Source organism: Adiantum capillus-veneris, chromosome 21 (assembly GCF_014529385.1).
Source record: "Adiantum capillus-veneris isolate H3 chromosome 21, ASM1452938v2, whole genome shotgun sequence".
Classification (NCBI taxonomy): Eukaryota; Viridiplantae; Streptophyta; class Polypodiopsida; order Polypodiales; family Pteridaceae; genus Adiantum; species Adiantum capillus-veneris.
This window is the reverse complement of record NC_140951.1, coordinates 121,260,790-121,274,740: the sequence shown is the minus strand read 5'-3', so window position 1 is coordinate 121,274,740 and position 13,951 is coordinate 121,260,790. Positions and strand designations below refer to the sequence as shown.

At 40.6% G+C, this 13,951-nt stretch overlaps 1 protein-coding gene across 4 annotated transcripts in view; it reads left to right on the top strand.

Annotated features, from left to right (window-relative positions):
* Positions 1–11,426: 11,426 nt before the first annotated feature.
* Positions 11,427–13,951, top strand: part of LOC147431636 (sugar transport protein MST4-like) — a 72,684-nt gene continuing 70,159 nt past the window's right edge. For 3 of the 4 annotated variants that reach the window (XM_086494162.1, XM_086494160.1, XM_086494161.1), the window contains exon 1: positions 11,427–11,655. In XM_086494162.1, the coding sequence (XP_086350288.1) occupies positions 11,538–11,655 (118 nt within the window). In that variant the 5' untranslated portion in view covers positions 11,427–11,537. The remainder of the gene's footprint in view (positions 11,656–13,951) is intronic. The other variant, XM_086494159.1, reaches the window with a different exon arrangement.

Here is a 13,951-nt window from a genome sequence, read left to right as displayed (position 1 = left end):
CATCCTTGTCTTGCTTCTCTATATCCTTGTTATGTATGATCAGATGCCGTTGTATTGTTAAGCTGATGTCTTGTGTATATATATGCTACATAAGGTCCCTAAGCTTCGTTTCTATGTGTTTTTCCATAGGTTTTGATGCCATCATAATGCCAGAAGTCTCACTTGCCTATGTGCACTATGTGTGAGGTCCCTAAACCTCGTAATTTAGGGTGGTGCCCCCTTTGTTTTGTTCTTTGCTTGTTTGCATGAGGCGTGGTTTGTGGAGTGTGCACGAGTACACAGGCCACCCGATTGCACTTCTCTTTTTCCCGCCATCAGGTACAAAGTGATCACATGTGGGAGGTACAATCCATTGTGATGAGTCTGCAACCTGTAATGATGTTTAAGCGTGTACAACACTTCAATGGACGAACCACATGATAGGTTTGGGTGATTAAATCAATTATGGCAAACAAGCCTAAGTAGCTATGGATCCTAAATCCACCAACTCCACACGTGACTACCAAACCAAAATAGCATCATCCACCAGCAAAATCTTGACAACCTCAATGCAATTATACTTTTGGAAGTGGCAACCCACACAACAACAAAAACTTCAAGTATGTCAACCCAAGTATTAATGGATTCTAAAGCCAAAACAATCCAACCAAAACGACTTGGCAATGGAGACTGAAACAATCACTTTGATAACTAGCTCAACACTCTTCATCTATAATACACAAAGGGGTACCACAGAAGCCACAACCAACATCCCATAGGTAAACACCTACGCCGGCCTTTTCTCAAACATGTAAGACAAAGTTCACACTTAAATCTTCTATGTTATGCTAGGGCCATCCACGTCAAATCTTATCGATAAAGTTTTAATCCTAGTTTAAATTTAGATTAAGTTCCTTGAGTTATAATCCCTTCGTTCCTATCTCATTTTAATCTTTACTCAAACAAGACCTTAAGAAAACAACGAGTCTCCTTGGAGTAAGGTTTTGTCTTGACGTAAGTTTCAAGTTAACCTTGTCTTGGAGGATTCCCAATTGTTTCCTTTGCATCACTTGCCATCCATGGGGCATCTCCATGCAAGCAATGGGAGTTTTATGTTCAAGCAACATGATCACAATATCCGTGAAGCTATCCCCTTGCTCCCCCCCATATTGCAATTGCAAAAAAAAATTGAAATACAAACTTGAAAGAGCAATGTATATGCTCTTTAGGATGATCTTTTCTTTAGTGTGGTCCATGAATTGCAAACATAGAACTTTAGAGTACACCAACTTACCGTCGTAAACCTCTTTTGAGTGATTATGCAAGAGTTGATGCTTGATTGTGTAAGAGTAGAACCTTTCAATGAATGATAGTATAAAAGTAAAATGCAAAGTTCCTAGGAGTCGATATGTCCGTGTAGTGAAAAATGCTCGTGCAAGGGAGTATGAATGCTTAATAAAATCTTCTTAAGATGGGATTTAGGCTTACCTCTTCTATCGTGGAGAGGATTACTCACATAGCTATGAGAGGCTTAGAGATTTAGATTTTCTAGTTGTCAAGAGGGAAGGGAGGGAATGACCTTATGGGGAATCCTCTTTCTCAAAAAACTTCCTTTGATTATGCTAATTCAACCTTCAAAACCTCAACTTTCTCTTGAGAAATCAAGTATTAAATTAATTTGCAAAAATAAACAACACCTTGCACATATACAACCAACATAGAAGTTATGTCTTCCTCCTAAGTAAAAGGATTGTTTATGAATGTGAGAGCTTAAGCATGAATTTAATAAGCATGAAATTAAACCTCTTTCAAGAATAAGCAATAGCAAAATAACCTTACCTTAGTATGTATAGCGTAGGGTCTTCTCCCTGCTTTTGAAGAGTAACGACGAAGTGTGTTGATGTAGCCGGCTATTGGAAGAATGAGAGGTTCAGAAGTATTAAGATATGGAAATCTTGAAGGTTAGGAGAGAGAATATAGAGAGGGTAATGATAAATTTGATTATAATTATGGACATGGCTTCTCTTGGAGAGAGAGGTGTGTGCAGGAGGTGTGTGTGAAAGAGAATTAGCTTTGGCTATCACAAGCTCACTTTTAAGCTTGCACTTTCAAAAATGAGAAGGGAAGTGTTGAACAAGTAGAGAAGGCCTCCTTTTAAGCTTATTTTGATAAGGCCCTTAACTTATCTTGATAAGTTACGTTTGCATATCTTGATAGCCTTTCTTACTTTTCAAAGCTTTTTTCAACAAGATACTTTTTCAACAAGTGGCTTATTCAACACTCTACTTTTTAAACAAGTTACTTTTTCAACAAGCTACCTTTTTTTTTGAGATAAAACTAATTTCCCATGCATTGGTTATCCACGTTCCCATGGTGTAAACCAAAAATATCTCGTGAGTACTGGGATGCTTGATTATAGCCCAAATTAACTTGATCGTTTTCTAAATGTCGATGGCTTAGATATGTCGGTCAAGAGTAAGGGCTAGGAGAAGGACCTTACAGGCCATTGTTCAGCCCTGGGAGAGGATTGATGGAGGTTTGTTATGATTTCTAGGTTCATGAATTGCATATACTATCATGGAGTTTGGTTTGAATTTTGGATCTACAAGAACTCGTGAACAATCAAATGGAACTTCCGACCTAAGCGGATTCAAGAAGAGCGATTGTATTGATTATCTCGCACACACCTCCCTCCAAGAAAGAAGACTTAATTTCTATGGGATACGGCTTCAAGTGACTCTGCTAATGTGAAGACTTTAGACATCCCTCAAATCGGTAATTGCCCTAACTACTATAACCTAAAAAGAATTGTTGGATCTGATAACTCCTACAACCTAAGATGTTTTGTGAATCAGGAAAATCAACTATCTTTTGAGAGTGGTTATAGATTGAGGTTTTGAGGTCATCAATTGAAAAGGAGGCCCAAAATGTCTATAACACAATTAGGAGCGTTCATTTGAAATCGATTAAAGGTGCGAACCTTGACTCACGCTTGGAAGATGCCAAGTAGCAACATAGGGCTAAATCCTTTGCTTACAAGCTTGAACTAATGAAGAAAGGATCATCCGCCAAGGTGAACGAGGCATTGGCACATGCAAGGAAAAGGTGTCTATGTAGGTAGGTACAATTCAATGTAATGGTGCTCTACTAACAAGTTCATTCAGATAATTATAAACCTTGTAGTTGTTCCAAATGGTTAAACAAGTGTAACTTCAACATTAAAAGTGTTTGATTACTATATATTTGCTAGATGAGAAGAATTGAATTGCATTTTCACCCCCATGCAACTGGCACCTAACTTCAAGAAAATTGTGTACACGAGCACCCTGTGATTCTTGGAGTATAGCGAGGACTCCTTTGCTCCAAACGAAGAAATGACACACAATGATGTAGTGAAGGAAAGGGAGGATCGTGCTCAGCAAGAAACACCATATATGCCTCCCTCAACAACCTCAGAGTTTATTGTGTCTCAATAAACCCCTGCGATGGCGACAACTATGGAGTCTAGTGTGCAAGCATCACAAAGAGAGGAGACATCCACTACATCTCAGGTGTGTAATTGATGACTACCATAGCAAAACTTGATTTTTAGTTTGATAGTGGAGATTTTCCCTAACGATGCAACAACTTTGGCTTTGCAATTAGAGAAAACTTGATAAGCTAGAGGTACACAGCTGCATGTCGACTCAAAGGGGAAAAAAATGGTTATGGTGCTTGTTTTATCTTATGAATGTTTATAGAAAATGAAACAAGACTTCTCAAGATGTATCAATGCTTTTTTTAACTTTTATATCAAGGAAAAAAAATCTGGATTGACTTCTAAGGACATGATTGACTTTGAAACAAGTCTTCAAATAGAAATATGGATGTGTCAAACCTACCAATAGTGATGTACTCATCATCTGATAAGTCTCCTCAAAATCAAATTTGTGGACGTTTGAATGAGACAAAGTGGAGCTTGAATTGCATGGCTAATTTGGCTATTTTGAATTTTGTGGAGTATCAAAAGGCTAACAAAGTGTGTTCTTTTTGAAATTTTCAGGTACTAATGGGAACTATTATAAGAAAATTCCAATATAGATAAAAAGTATTCCCAATTGGTTGTGCTCTTGCTAACGTACGCTCGTAGCATATCTTCTAGCACTTGATTAAATCTTTCGGTTTGACCATCCTGTTTCTAGATGATCATCCGTACTTAGATTAAGTTTAGTTCCCAACTTTTGAAACACAGCTCTCCAGAAGTGATTATCGAACTTTCAATCTCTGTCACTAATGATACTAGCTGGAAGATTTTAGAGTCTATATATATGCTCTATAGATAGCCATGCTAATTTCGGTATCTTAATCGTAGTCTTAGTGGGAATGAATCGACCATCTTTGTTAGACGGTCTACAACTAGCCATATGGCATCATGGCCACGATTGTAGTAGGTAGTCCTAGCTACTACAAAGCTCATAGAGACACTCTCCCACTTACCTTGTGGAATCTCTAAAGGATGTAAAAGCACCTACCTTGAGGCGCTCTGCCTTATTTACTTGGCACTGTTGGCAATTTAGTACGTACTCTTGAGCATCATGATGTAAGCCTGGCCAATAAAATTGTCGTCGAGCTAAGGCATACGTCTTACGAATACCTGGATGACCAGCACTTGGACTATCGTGACACTTAAATAAGATTTGTGGTGCCTAGTGTCTGAGTTCTTTGGCACACATACTCGACCCTTGTGGAGTAAGTAGCCATCATCAATGGAAAAATTCTTCCATCACTTAAGCTCTTCCTGAGTAGGGGTGGAGGTCTGTGTGCTGGAGTTTTTATCTGCACGTGCAAAGACATGTTGATCTGGCTGTACGAAGACATGTGAGTAAGAGGGATCCGTTTTTAAAATTGCACTCCACACTTTAGCATATAATTGATCGTGTGCACACTTGCCACGTAATGACTCCAAAAATCCACTCTTTATTTCTGTGAAAGTAAGTGAATTAATTTGAGGTATCCGACTTAGTGCATCCGCTACTACATTATATCGCCCCTTGCAATTTTGTAGCTTACAATCATAATCTTGAAGGATTTTTGTCCATCTAGCTTTACGGCCCTTCAAGTCCGTTTGAGCAATAAACCATTTTATACTCTCATGGTCAAAAATCACTTCAAACTCGGCACCATATAAATAGTGTCGCCACTTTCGTAAAGCGTGAATTATGGCATAAAGCTCTCTCTCATAGACATAATAATTTTGTTGAGCTTTATCTAATTTTTTACTTTCAAAGGCTATAGGTCTTCCCTCCTGGAGAAGTACCGCACCAATTGCTTTATCACTAGCATCAATCTCTACCACAAACGGCTTAAGTGGATCAATGATTGCTAGGATGGGAGCAGTGGCTACAGCTACCTTGAGCTGTTCCAAACTGCATTTTTGGACTTCTTCCCAAAAAAAGGTCTTACCTTTTGCTTTAAATTGATCCGTCATAGGAACAACGATTTTGGCATAATCACGGATATACTTCGATAAAATCCAGCCATGCCTAAGAATATTTGAAGCTCCTCAACCGTGTTGGGATGTGGCCATCGAAGAATGGCAGTGACCTTGTCAGTGTCCATCTTGATGCCAGAATAAGATATCACATGACAGAGGTAATATATCTCTATTAAAGAAATCGCACTTGCTTTTCTTAGCATATATAGGGTGAGCTTGTAGCTGTTCCAACACTAATCGTAAGTGTTCTATGTGTTCATCTTCAGTCTTACTATAAATGAGAATGTCATCAAGGAAGACCACAACAAATTTTCCAAGATAGGGACGTAAGACACTATCCATGAGTGTCATAAATGTAGCTGGAGAATTGGTTAATCCAAAAGGCACAACCAAAAATTCAAAATGGTTGAACCATGTTCTAAAAGTAGTTTTAGATATATCTTGCAAGATAGGGATGTAAGACACTATCCATGAGTGTCATAAATGTAGCTGGAGAATTGGCTAATCCAAAAGGCACAACCAAAAATTCAAAATGGTTGAACCATGTTCTAAAAGTAGTTTTAGATATATCTTGCAAAAGGATACGCACATGGTGGTAACTTGAACGATCTATCTTTGTATAGTATCTTGCCCCATGGAGTTGACTATGTCTTCATTCTTTCGCTTCTTATTCTTCTTTGTGCTGCTCAATTTACCTAAGTACCGAGTGACTTTCTTAAATCCCTCAATATACAACTCTATGAAGTTCTCACTTGGAGTGTCCTCTTTAAGCTCTACCCACCCTACTTTTGACATTGTCACTCCATCATAATCAATCTTCACCAAGTTTTGAGCAAAGCCCATAGGCTTCAACAAGTAGGAATCACCATTGAGTAGCTTTACTCGAAGACATGGAGACATTTCAAGATCTAAACAATCTTTCTCTATCTCCTTAACAATCCCATAGTTTTTGAAGGGCAATTTCTCTTTATCTTGAAAGAACAAGTGGACTTTCTCATCTTCCACCATTCTGTAAGTGAAAATCTAGATACCAAGAACTTGGTGTTGAGCCTGTTGCATCAACCGACTTTGACATTCTCTTATGAGCCATTTTTTGTAAAAAGAACAACATATATTTAGACAAGATGGATATTAATACACCCATATGGACCTAGGACCATAGAGTCCCCTCTATGTATTGAGAAACCCTATGGCCCTAGGTTCAAAGGGTGCCAACAAAATGGTTCTACAAGGGTACCTAGGCCATGCTATGGCACTAGAATCATAGGATCTCTTATGACATTAGAGAAACCTTGTGGCCCTAGGGCCATAGGGTGCCAAAGTAGTAGCCCGTGAATGGCCTAAATAACCATCTAGAGCCTCTACACTAACATCCTATGGCCCAAGGTCCATAGGGTGCCCTCTAATCGAACCAAAGTTCATATGCCAATCCATCAATGATGGTGGGTGGGAGAGAGCGCGGCGACGGCGACAACGACAGCAAAGAGAGAGTGGCGATGGAGTGCATGTAATGAGACACATACAGAGACAGAGTGTGTGTGTGTGTGTGTGTGTGTGTGTGTGTGTGTGTGTGTATGGTAGAGAGAGAGAGGAAGAGATAAGGCCTAAACTCTAAACTTAAATTAAAAGAACATAAATTTTTTCTCAAATTGAGTTTTTGAGGCGCTCAAGCCGGTTCACACAGTGAGACCTATCTCATCGCCCCCGAAATTGCGAGACGATTCCAAAAAAAAAAAGTATGAAACTTTTTGAAAATGCTGGCGCAAGGTTTGGCCAGTGCCCATATCTCGCTGCGGCGAGTTAAATGATACACATGGTCATTTTGGTTGTCCCAGGACCCAATTTCCCATACTGAAAAATACATTAAGATTTGATAAATTCTCTCTCGAAAAGTTGTGCTATTTTTTGGTGTAGTATTGACCAAGGGACTTGAAAACCCATTTTGTAAAAGTTTGGGGTAAGCCAAAAAAAAATCAAAATTTCTTAGAATTTTGATTTTTTTCTAAAGATTTAATTTGCACATGCATTTGCACGTGTGGCATGAGATATTTTTTTAAAGTGTGAGCATACGTGTAACATACGCATATTTTTAAAAATAGTACTTGAAAGAGTAGGCATATACTAGAATGGATTGCAAAGGTGCACCTACGCAATGAGGTCACAAATTTGATCATGTGATATGTGCATACAGCCTTTTTTTTTGTCCCTTCAAAGACGTAAATATATTAGACGGATGTACATCCACACGACTACTTGAGATAGGGGCCCTAGATAGGATCAATGGCTATGGATGCGCCACGTGGCATAGCTCATCGGTTTGGAATATCTCAACACTACGAGTGGAACGACACCCATGAAGCAAATTCGAACATCGGGGCCAAAATTGATAAATTTTGCCTCAAAAAATATGCGCCATTTTTTTGCCCGATACCGATCAAGGGGCTTGGAAATCCATTGTGGAAAAGCTTGGGTTTTTCTTTAGTTTTGAATGTGCGGTATACAAATACACTCAAACGTGTTTGTACTCTTGCCTTTTATGTCGCTTGCGACACAGTCACTCCTGCATATTCAAGCGTGCGACTATTACGTACCTCCATACGTGCTGACGGGCTCTCGCTTGCACCGTTTTAAAATCATCTTTGATCCAAATGTAAATTACATATACGACATTATGGGCAAAAACATGTGCATATTTGCGCATGCAACACGAGCACATGGACCTAGGTCCATAGGGTCTATCTTTGGGATGCCTGACAAGTAGCATTATGGTGCCCTTCTTGACCCACCTATCGATCTTGGGTCATGGTTATGTGACGCCCTTTATTTCACCTACATAGAACAACCTATGGCCCTAAATCCATAGGATGTATATATGTTCATCCATGAAACGCCTATATATAGCACCCTATGGACCAAAGGCCATAGGATGTATGTATAGCGCACCACAAAACACATATAAATAGTACCCTATGGTCCTAAATCCATAAGGTCTATATATACTTAGCACAAAACACCAACATATAGCATCATATGGTCTTTGGTCCATAGGAAGTATACATACTCAACACAAAACACCTACATAAAGCATCCTACGGCCCTAAGGCCATAGAACGTATACATACTCATCGTGAGACACTTGCTATATACCCATAATGAATCAACTACATATAGTGTCCTATGGCGTTGAGGCCATAAGATGTATATTTACTCAACACACAACACATGCATAAAGCATATTCATATGGACTTAAGGCCATATGCTGTATATATTCTCAACACAAAACACCTACATAAAGCATCCTATGTCCCTAAGGCCATAGGATGTTTACATACTCATCGTGAACCACCTTCATATAACATCCTGTGGCCCTAAGGACATAGGATGTATACATATTCATCATGAAACACCTACATATAGCATCCTATGGGCCATATGATGCTATATACCCATTATGAAACAACTACATATAGTGCCCTATGGCCACACCTACATAAAGCATCGTATGGACTAAAGGCCAAATAATGATATTTACTCAACACAAAACACTTGCATAAAGCATATGGCCTAAGTCCATAGGATGTATATATACTCAACACAAAACACCTACATATAGCATCCTATGGCCCTAGGGTCATAATATGTATACATACTCCCTACATATAGCATCCTATGGCCTTGAGGCCATAGGATGTATACCTACGCATCATGAAACACCTACATATAGTGCCCTATGACTTTGAGACCATAGGATGTATATATATCCATCATGAAACAACCACATATAGTGCCCTATGGCCCTAATTCCATAGGATGTATATATATTCATCATGAAACAACCAGATGTAGTGCCGTGTGGCCCTAAGGCCATAGGATGTATGTTTACTTAACACAAAACACCTACATAAAGCATCATATGGCCCTAAGTCCATCGGATGTATACATACTCGTCCTAAAACACCTACATGTGTACCCTATGTCCCTAAGGCCATAGGACGTATACATACTTATCATGAAACACCTACATATAGCACCATGAAGAATTGAATGATCACTATATTGGTCCTAAAAATGCAAGGTCATAGAAATCTTTTAGGCCTCAAATTGATGTAAGGAAAGGGGATTTTGTTCTTGTCAGACCCGCAAATCCAGAATATCCGATATGGTTAAGAGTTGTAGAGTCAGACGTTGATGTTGACACCTCATCTTCTAACTACAAGAAAGTTTTCATTCAATATTGGTCACCAAAACATCGAAAAAGGAATCCCTCAATCCAGAAACAGTATGAGGATTGTTTAAAAAAGAATTGGTGCTGCAACCTTGCTGACCCAAAGTGTTGGGAGTGTGTTGATGTAGTTGTGTGGTCATGGACTCCAAGGGGTGAAAGACTTGCAGAAGCAATTAAGATCCCATCCAATGTTGTGGAGAAGGCACAAGCTAGCTTAATAAGAGAAAATGAATAGCATTTCATATTCATATCTTGGTGTTTATATGATTTTTCCTACCTATGTATTCTTTATGAGGTGTTTATTAACACCAACATGAAAATAAACATTTAATGAACAAAAAGGTGTTTCTCAACACCACCATTTTCTTGAGAATCTATCTCTTTGTGTAATGTAGTACAATGACTGAACAACAAAACTTATTTTTAATATTCCCAAATTAAACAAAATTTCTCAAATCAAACGGGAAATAGAACTACATAGGCATTGAAATCAGTCCCAAAGTTGTGAGATTTTCTTGTTTCATTTAAAATGGTGTTACCTCTTGTTCGCATGTGCTATATACAATTTTTAAATATTGGACTCCCCGGGACCTCACTGCAACGCATGCCCGCCCTCCTTCACCTGCAACCACATCCCCAAAACCTTCCAATGAGAAAATGTGTGTGTGTGTGTGTGTGTGTGTGTGTGTGAGAGAGAGAGAGAGAGAGAGAGAGAGAGAGAGAGAGAGAGAGAGAGAGAGAGAGAGTCAAAGGTTAATATAGAAGTTTCTAATTTATTTAAGAGTAGGAACTTTCAACAAAGAAGAGAAGATGAATCTCAATAAAAACCATGCAACAAATGACGGTGCCCCTCTTGAATGCCCACTTCTGTGGAAACTTCGAGTTGGAAGCTAGTGTGGCAGCAACGCTTGTTCACCAAGCTGCACGTTCTTTATCCTTATTGAGCCGGGTCGCACTCAAGGGCAGTGGGGGCAGTGAGGAGAGTGGGTTCTCCAGATTTGGTAATTCCTACAATGAAGGTAGGAAAACCAAACGCGGATGTTAGCATCGCTATCACTTTGGAGAAGGGGGTTTTAAGCTATTTTTCTAGACGAGATCAAACCAGCGTGACTGTCGCCATCTCTAGACAATGAAGCAACGATCTCCAGCTTCACTTTTCAGCACGATTTTTGTAAGCTTTACGAAGAGTGTGTGAGTGCGACCAAAGTTTTGCTAATCTGCTATTAACCCTGCTAATGCTGGGGCACCCCGGGTCCCCCTGCTCACTATCTCACACGAGCATGGGCTGGATGGGATCAACGGCCCACACCCATTTCGGGGATCGGGTGCGATATGAGCCGTCCGATGCAACTTTTGTAAATTCGTGAAAACATGTAAATTCGGGCGGGCCAAAACTTGTAAATTCGGACACCCCCATCTCCCCTCCCCCTCTCATCCCCCGGACTTGAACCCTGAACGCCACCTTTGCAAACTTATCACCTTAACCACCTCACCTGCACGTGCACGTGCTCATTGAAAACAATGGGAGAAAGGAGAGTTTTATGATAAATCCGTCGCTATGTAAATTCACGACGACTTTAGTAAATTCGGACAAACTGATAAATTCGAACGCATCATGAGATCAACGGCCCACGATGCCCTCGCTCCCCAAAAAAGGCGTGGGCCATTGATCCCATCCAACCCATGCCCGTGTCATGAAATCGCAATTGTTCCTTGTCACGTACTTTAACGAAAATTATCCACGAGAATGTTTCCTTTTCTGCGCGTTCCAAAGCGGGCGTCTACAAGATTCTGTACGTGTTGACTCTGGTCCCGATTTATTGTTGCTGCTTGCACTCCAACTCCCACTCCCCCACACCATGCCGCAAGAGCAAGAAGGACGTCGGGGTGAAGGACGTGTTACAGGTCATGTCATCCTCTCCAGCATTGTCGCTGCAACCGCCGGCCTCATGCTTGGCTACAACATTGGTGTTTCTGGTTGGCGCTCTCTCTCTCTCTCTCTCTCTCTCTCTCTCTCTCTCACACACACACACACACACACACACACACACGTGCACGTGCGTTCGCGCCCACACACGCACACACAAAGTTCCTGTAAACTTTCCTTGGAGAAGATTATCAACAAGGTCAAGCTGACAAGGGTGGGTAAATGTGTGTGTGTGGAGAGAGAGAGAGAGCATGTGTAGGAAAATTTGCCACAGCAGTACCTATTGCATTTTCAATAGGAATCTCCTTCCTGCTACGGATCTGCTATGTAATAGGATCCAAATGCAAGAATTTTGCCAAAAATGACCTGGCGTTCTCGTCCTCAAATTTCTGTCGTGGCTGCATCCCTACAATTTGTTGTACATGTGCGTGGCCTTGGAAAGGTCTCTCTCATATTTTTAGGGCCTAAAAGGTCTCTCTCTCGTGGGATAGTTTCCTATGACGTTAAAATACTCTTCTTCTCGGGTTTGTGTTTGTATGTGTGTGTGCGCGCTAATAAAAAGAGGAAAATGGTATAATCTTTCTATCACCCAAGTGTGGTAGATTGCTTATGCCATTTCCCTCTCGATACAGGTCTTGAGTTCAACTCTTCTCGTCGGATAGATCTATAAGGTCTCTTGGGATAGTTTCTACGACGTTAAAATACTCTTCTTCTCGGGGGGGGGGGGGGGGGGGGGGGGGGGGGGTGTGTGCTAATAAAAAGAGGAAAATGGTATAATCTTTCTATCACCCAAGTGTGGTAGATTGGTTATGCCATTTCCCTCTTGATTAACAGGTCTTGAGTTCAACTCTCCTCGTCGGATAGATCTTTAAGGTCTGTTGGGATAGTTTCCTACGACGTTAACATACTCTTATTCTTCTTCTTCTTCTCTCTCTCTCTCTCTCACACACACACACACACACACACACACACACACACACACACACACACACACGGACGCACACACCCACATGCAAGCATGCATGCTCGCACACAAAAGTAGGATGGGTTATGAGGTCTACTTATACACGCGAGCGGTATGGGACTTTGTGATGGGTATCCGGATGAGTCACATGGTGGGTGACAGGAGCATTGAGCACGGAATAATTCACAGTTTGAGTAGATTATGAACTGAGTTAAGAGTTGCGCGTAAGAGGCAAGCACTTGAATGGGGATAGGTTTAAGGTAGCTTTGAGGAAATACGGTTGCTTTCCGAAAAAGCAGATTGCTTTTGGGTATCTTTCCGAAAAAAGAAGTCACTTTTCTGCGAAGTAGTCTATGTTAGTAGGCATTGGTGCATGTGAGTGCATTTGGGGACTCTTGGAAAGTATGTGTGAACACATTTGATTATCTGACAAAGTGTGTAAGTGATTTCTCTAGGTTAAGCGACGGCCCGGGCAACTCAAATCTGGGCGCCTTCTCTTACCCTCGAAAAATCGACTCCCCTTTCTGTTTTCAAAAACTCATGAATGTAAGACAAGAAACATCCCCGTAGTCTCAATGGGAATACTAATAGAGGGTGAGGAGGAATTGCCATGCTTTACAGAGAGAAGTTACATCCTATCATACAGACATTATGGAGGGATGAGCATGCTTGAAAGTTGATACACGTAAATCAGAGTTCAGACCGAGGACTGTTGTGCTCTTGACATTGCCATATGCTAGTTTGCGCTTGTATCTCTACATAGTGAATATGCTAGCCGAAATGGGCATCTCCGTATTTGATCATGGATGATGATATTATGGAGTACTCAACAATAGGAGATATCATGTTGGTTGTGCAATGTTAGCTTCTTGTCGGGCTGTCTTTTGGATACATTAACCGTGAGTAATTGGCTTTGAGAGAATTATTGATGAGATGCACAAAGTACGGTAAATATCTCTTCGGGATGTCACTGATTTTAACCATTGTAGGGCTGATCTGCAACTGTCACCAATTTTCCCCATAGCCATGGAAGGGGTTGAATATCTCCAAGTGTTGAATGCATTTTTATGCTGGTTGATTTTGTAGGAATCACTTGAGAAGTTGCAAGAGATTTTGTTGCTTGTTAAGCTTGTCCTATGCAGGGCACCTTGGAGAAAGGAAACTAGCAGAGCATGTAGGGTGACCCATAGACTATCAAGGAATGCTGAGAAAGGGGCAAGCCTACTCGCGCCTAGCATTCGGTATGCAGTGTAAGGGAACGATGTTATAGGCTTGGACACTCCAAGCAAGAAATCAATAGCAACACACGAACAGAAACTGCAAATAACTGAACTGAACTTGAGTAGAGGGAGAAGAGAGTCCTTATAAATGTACAAGGGTCC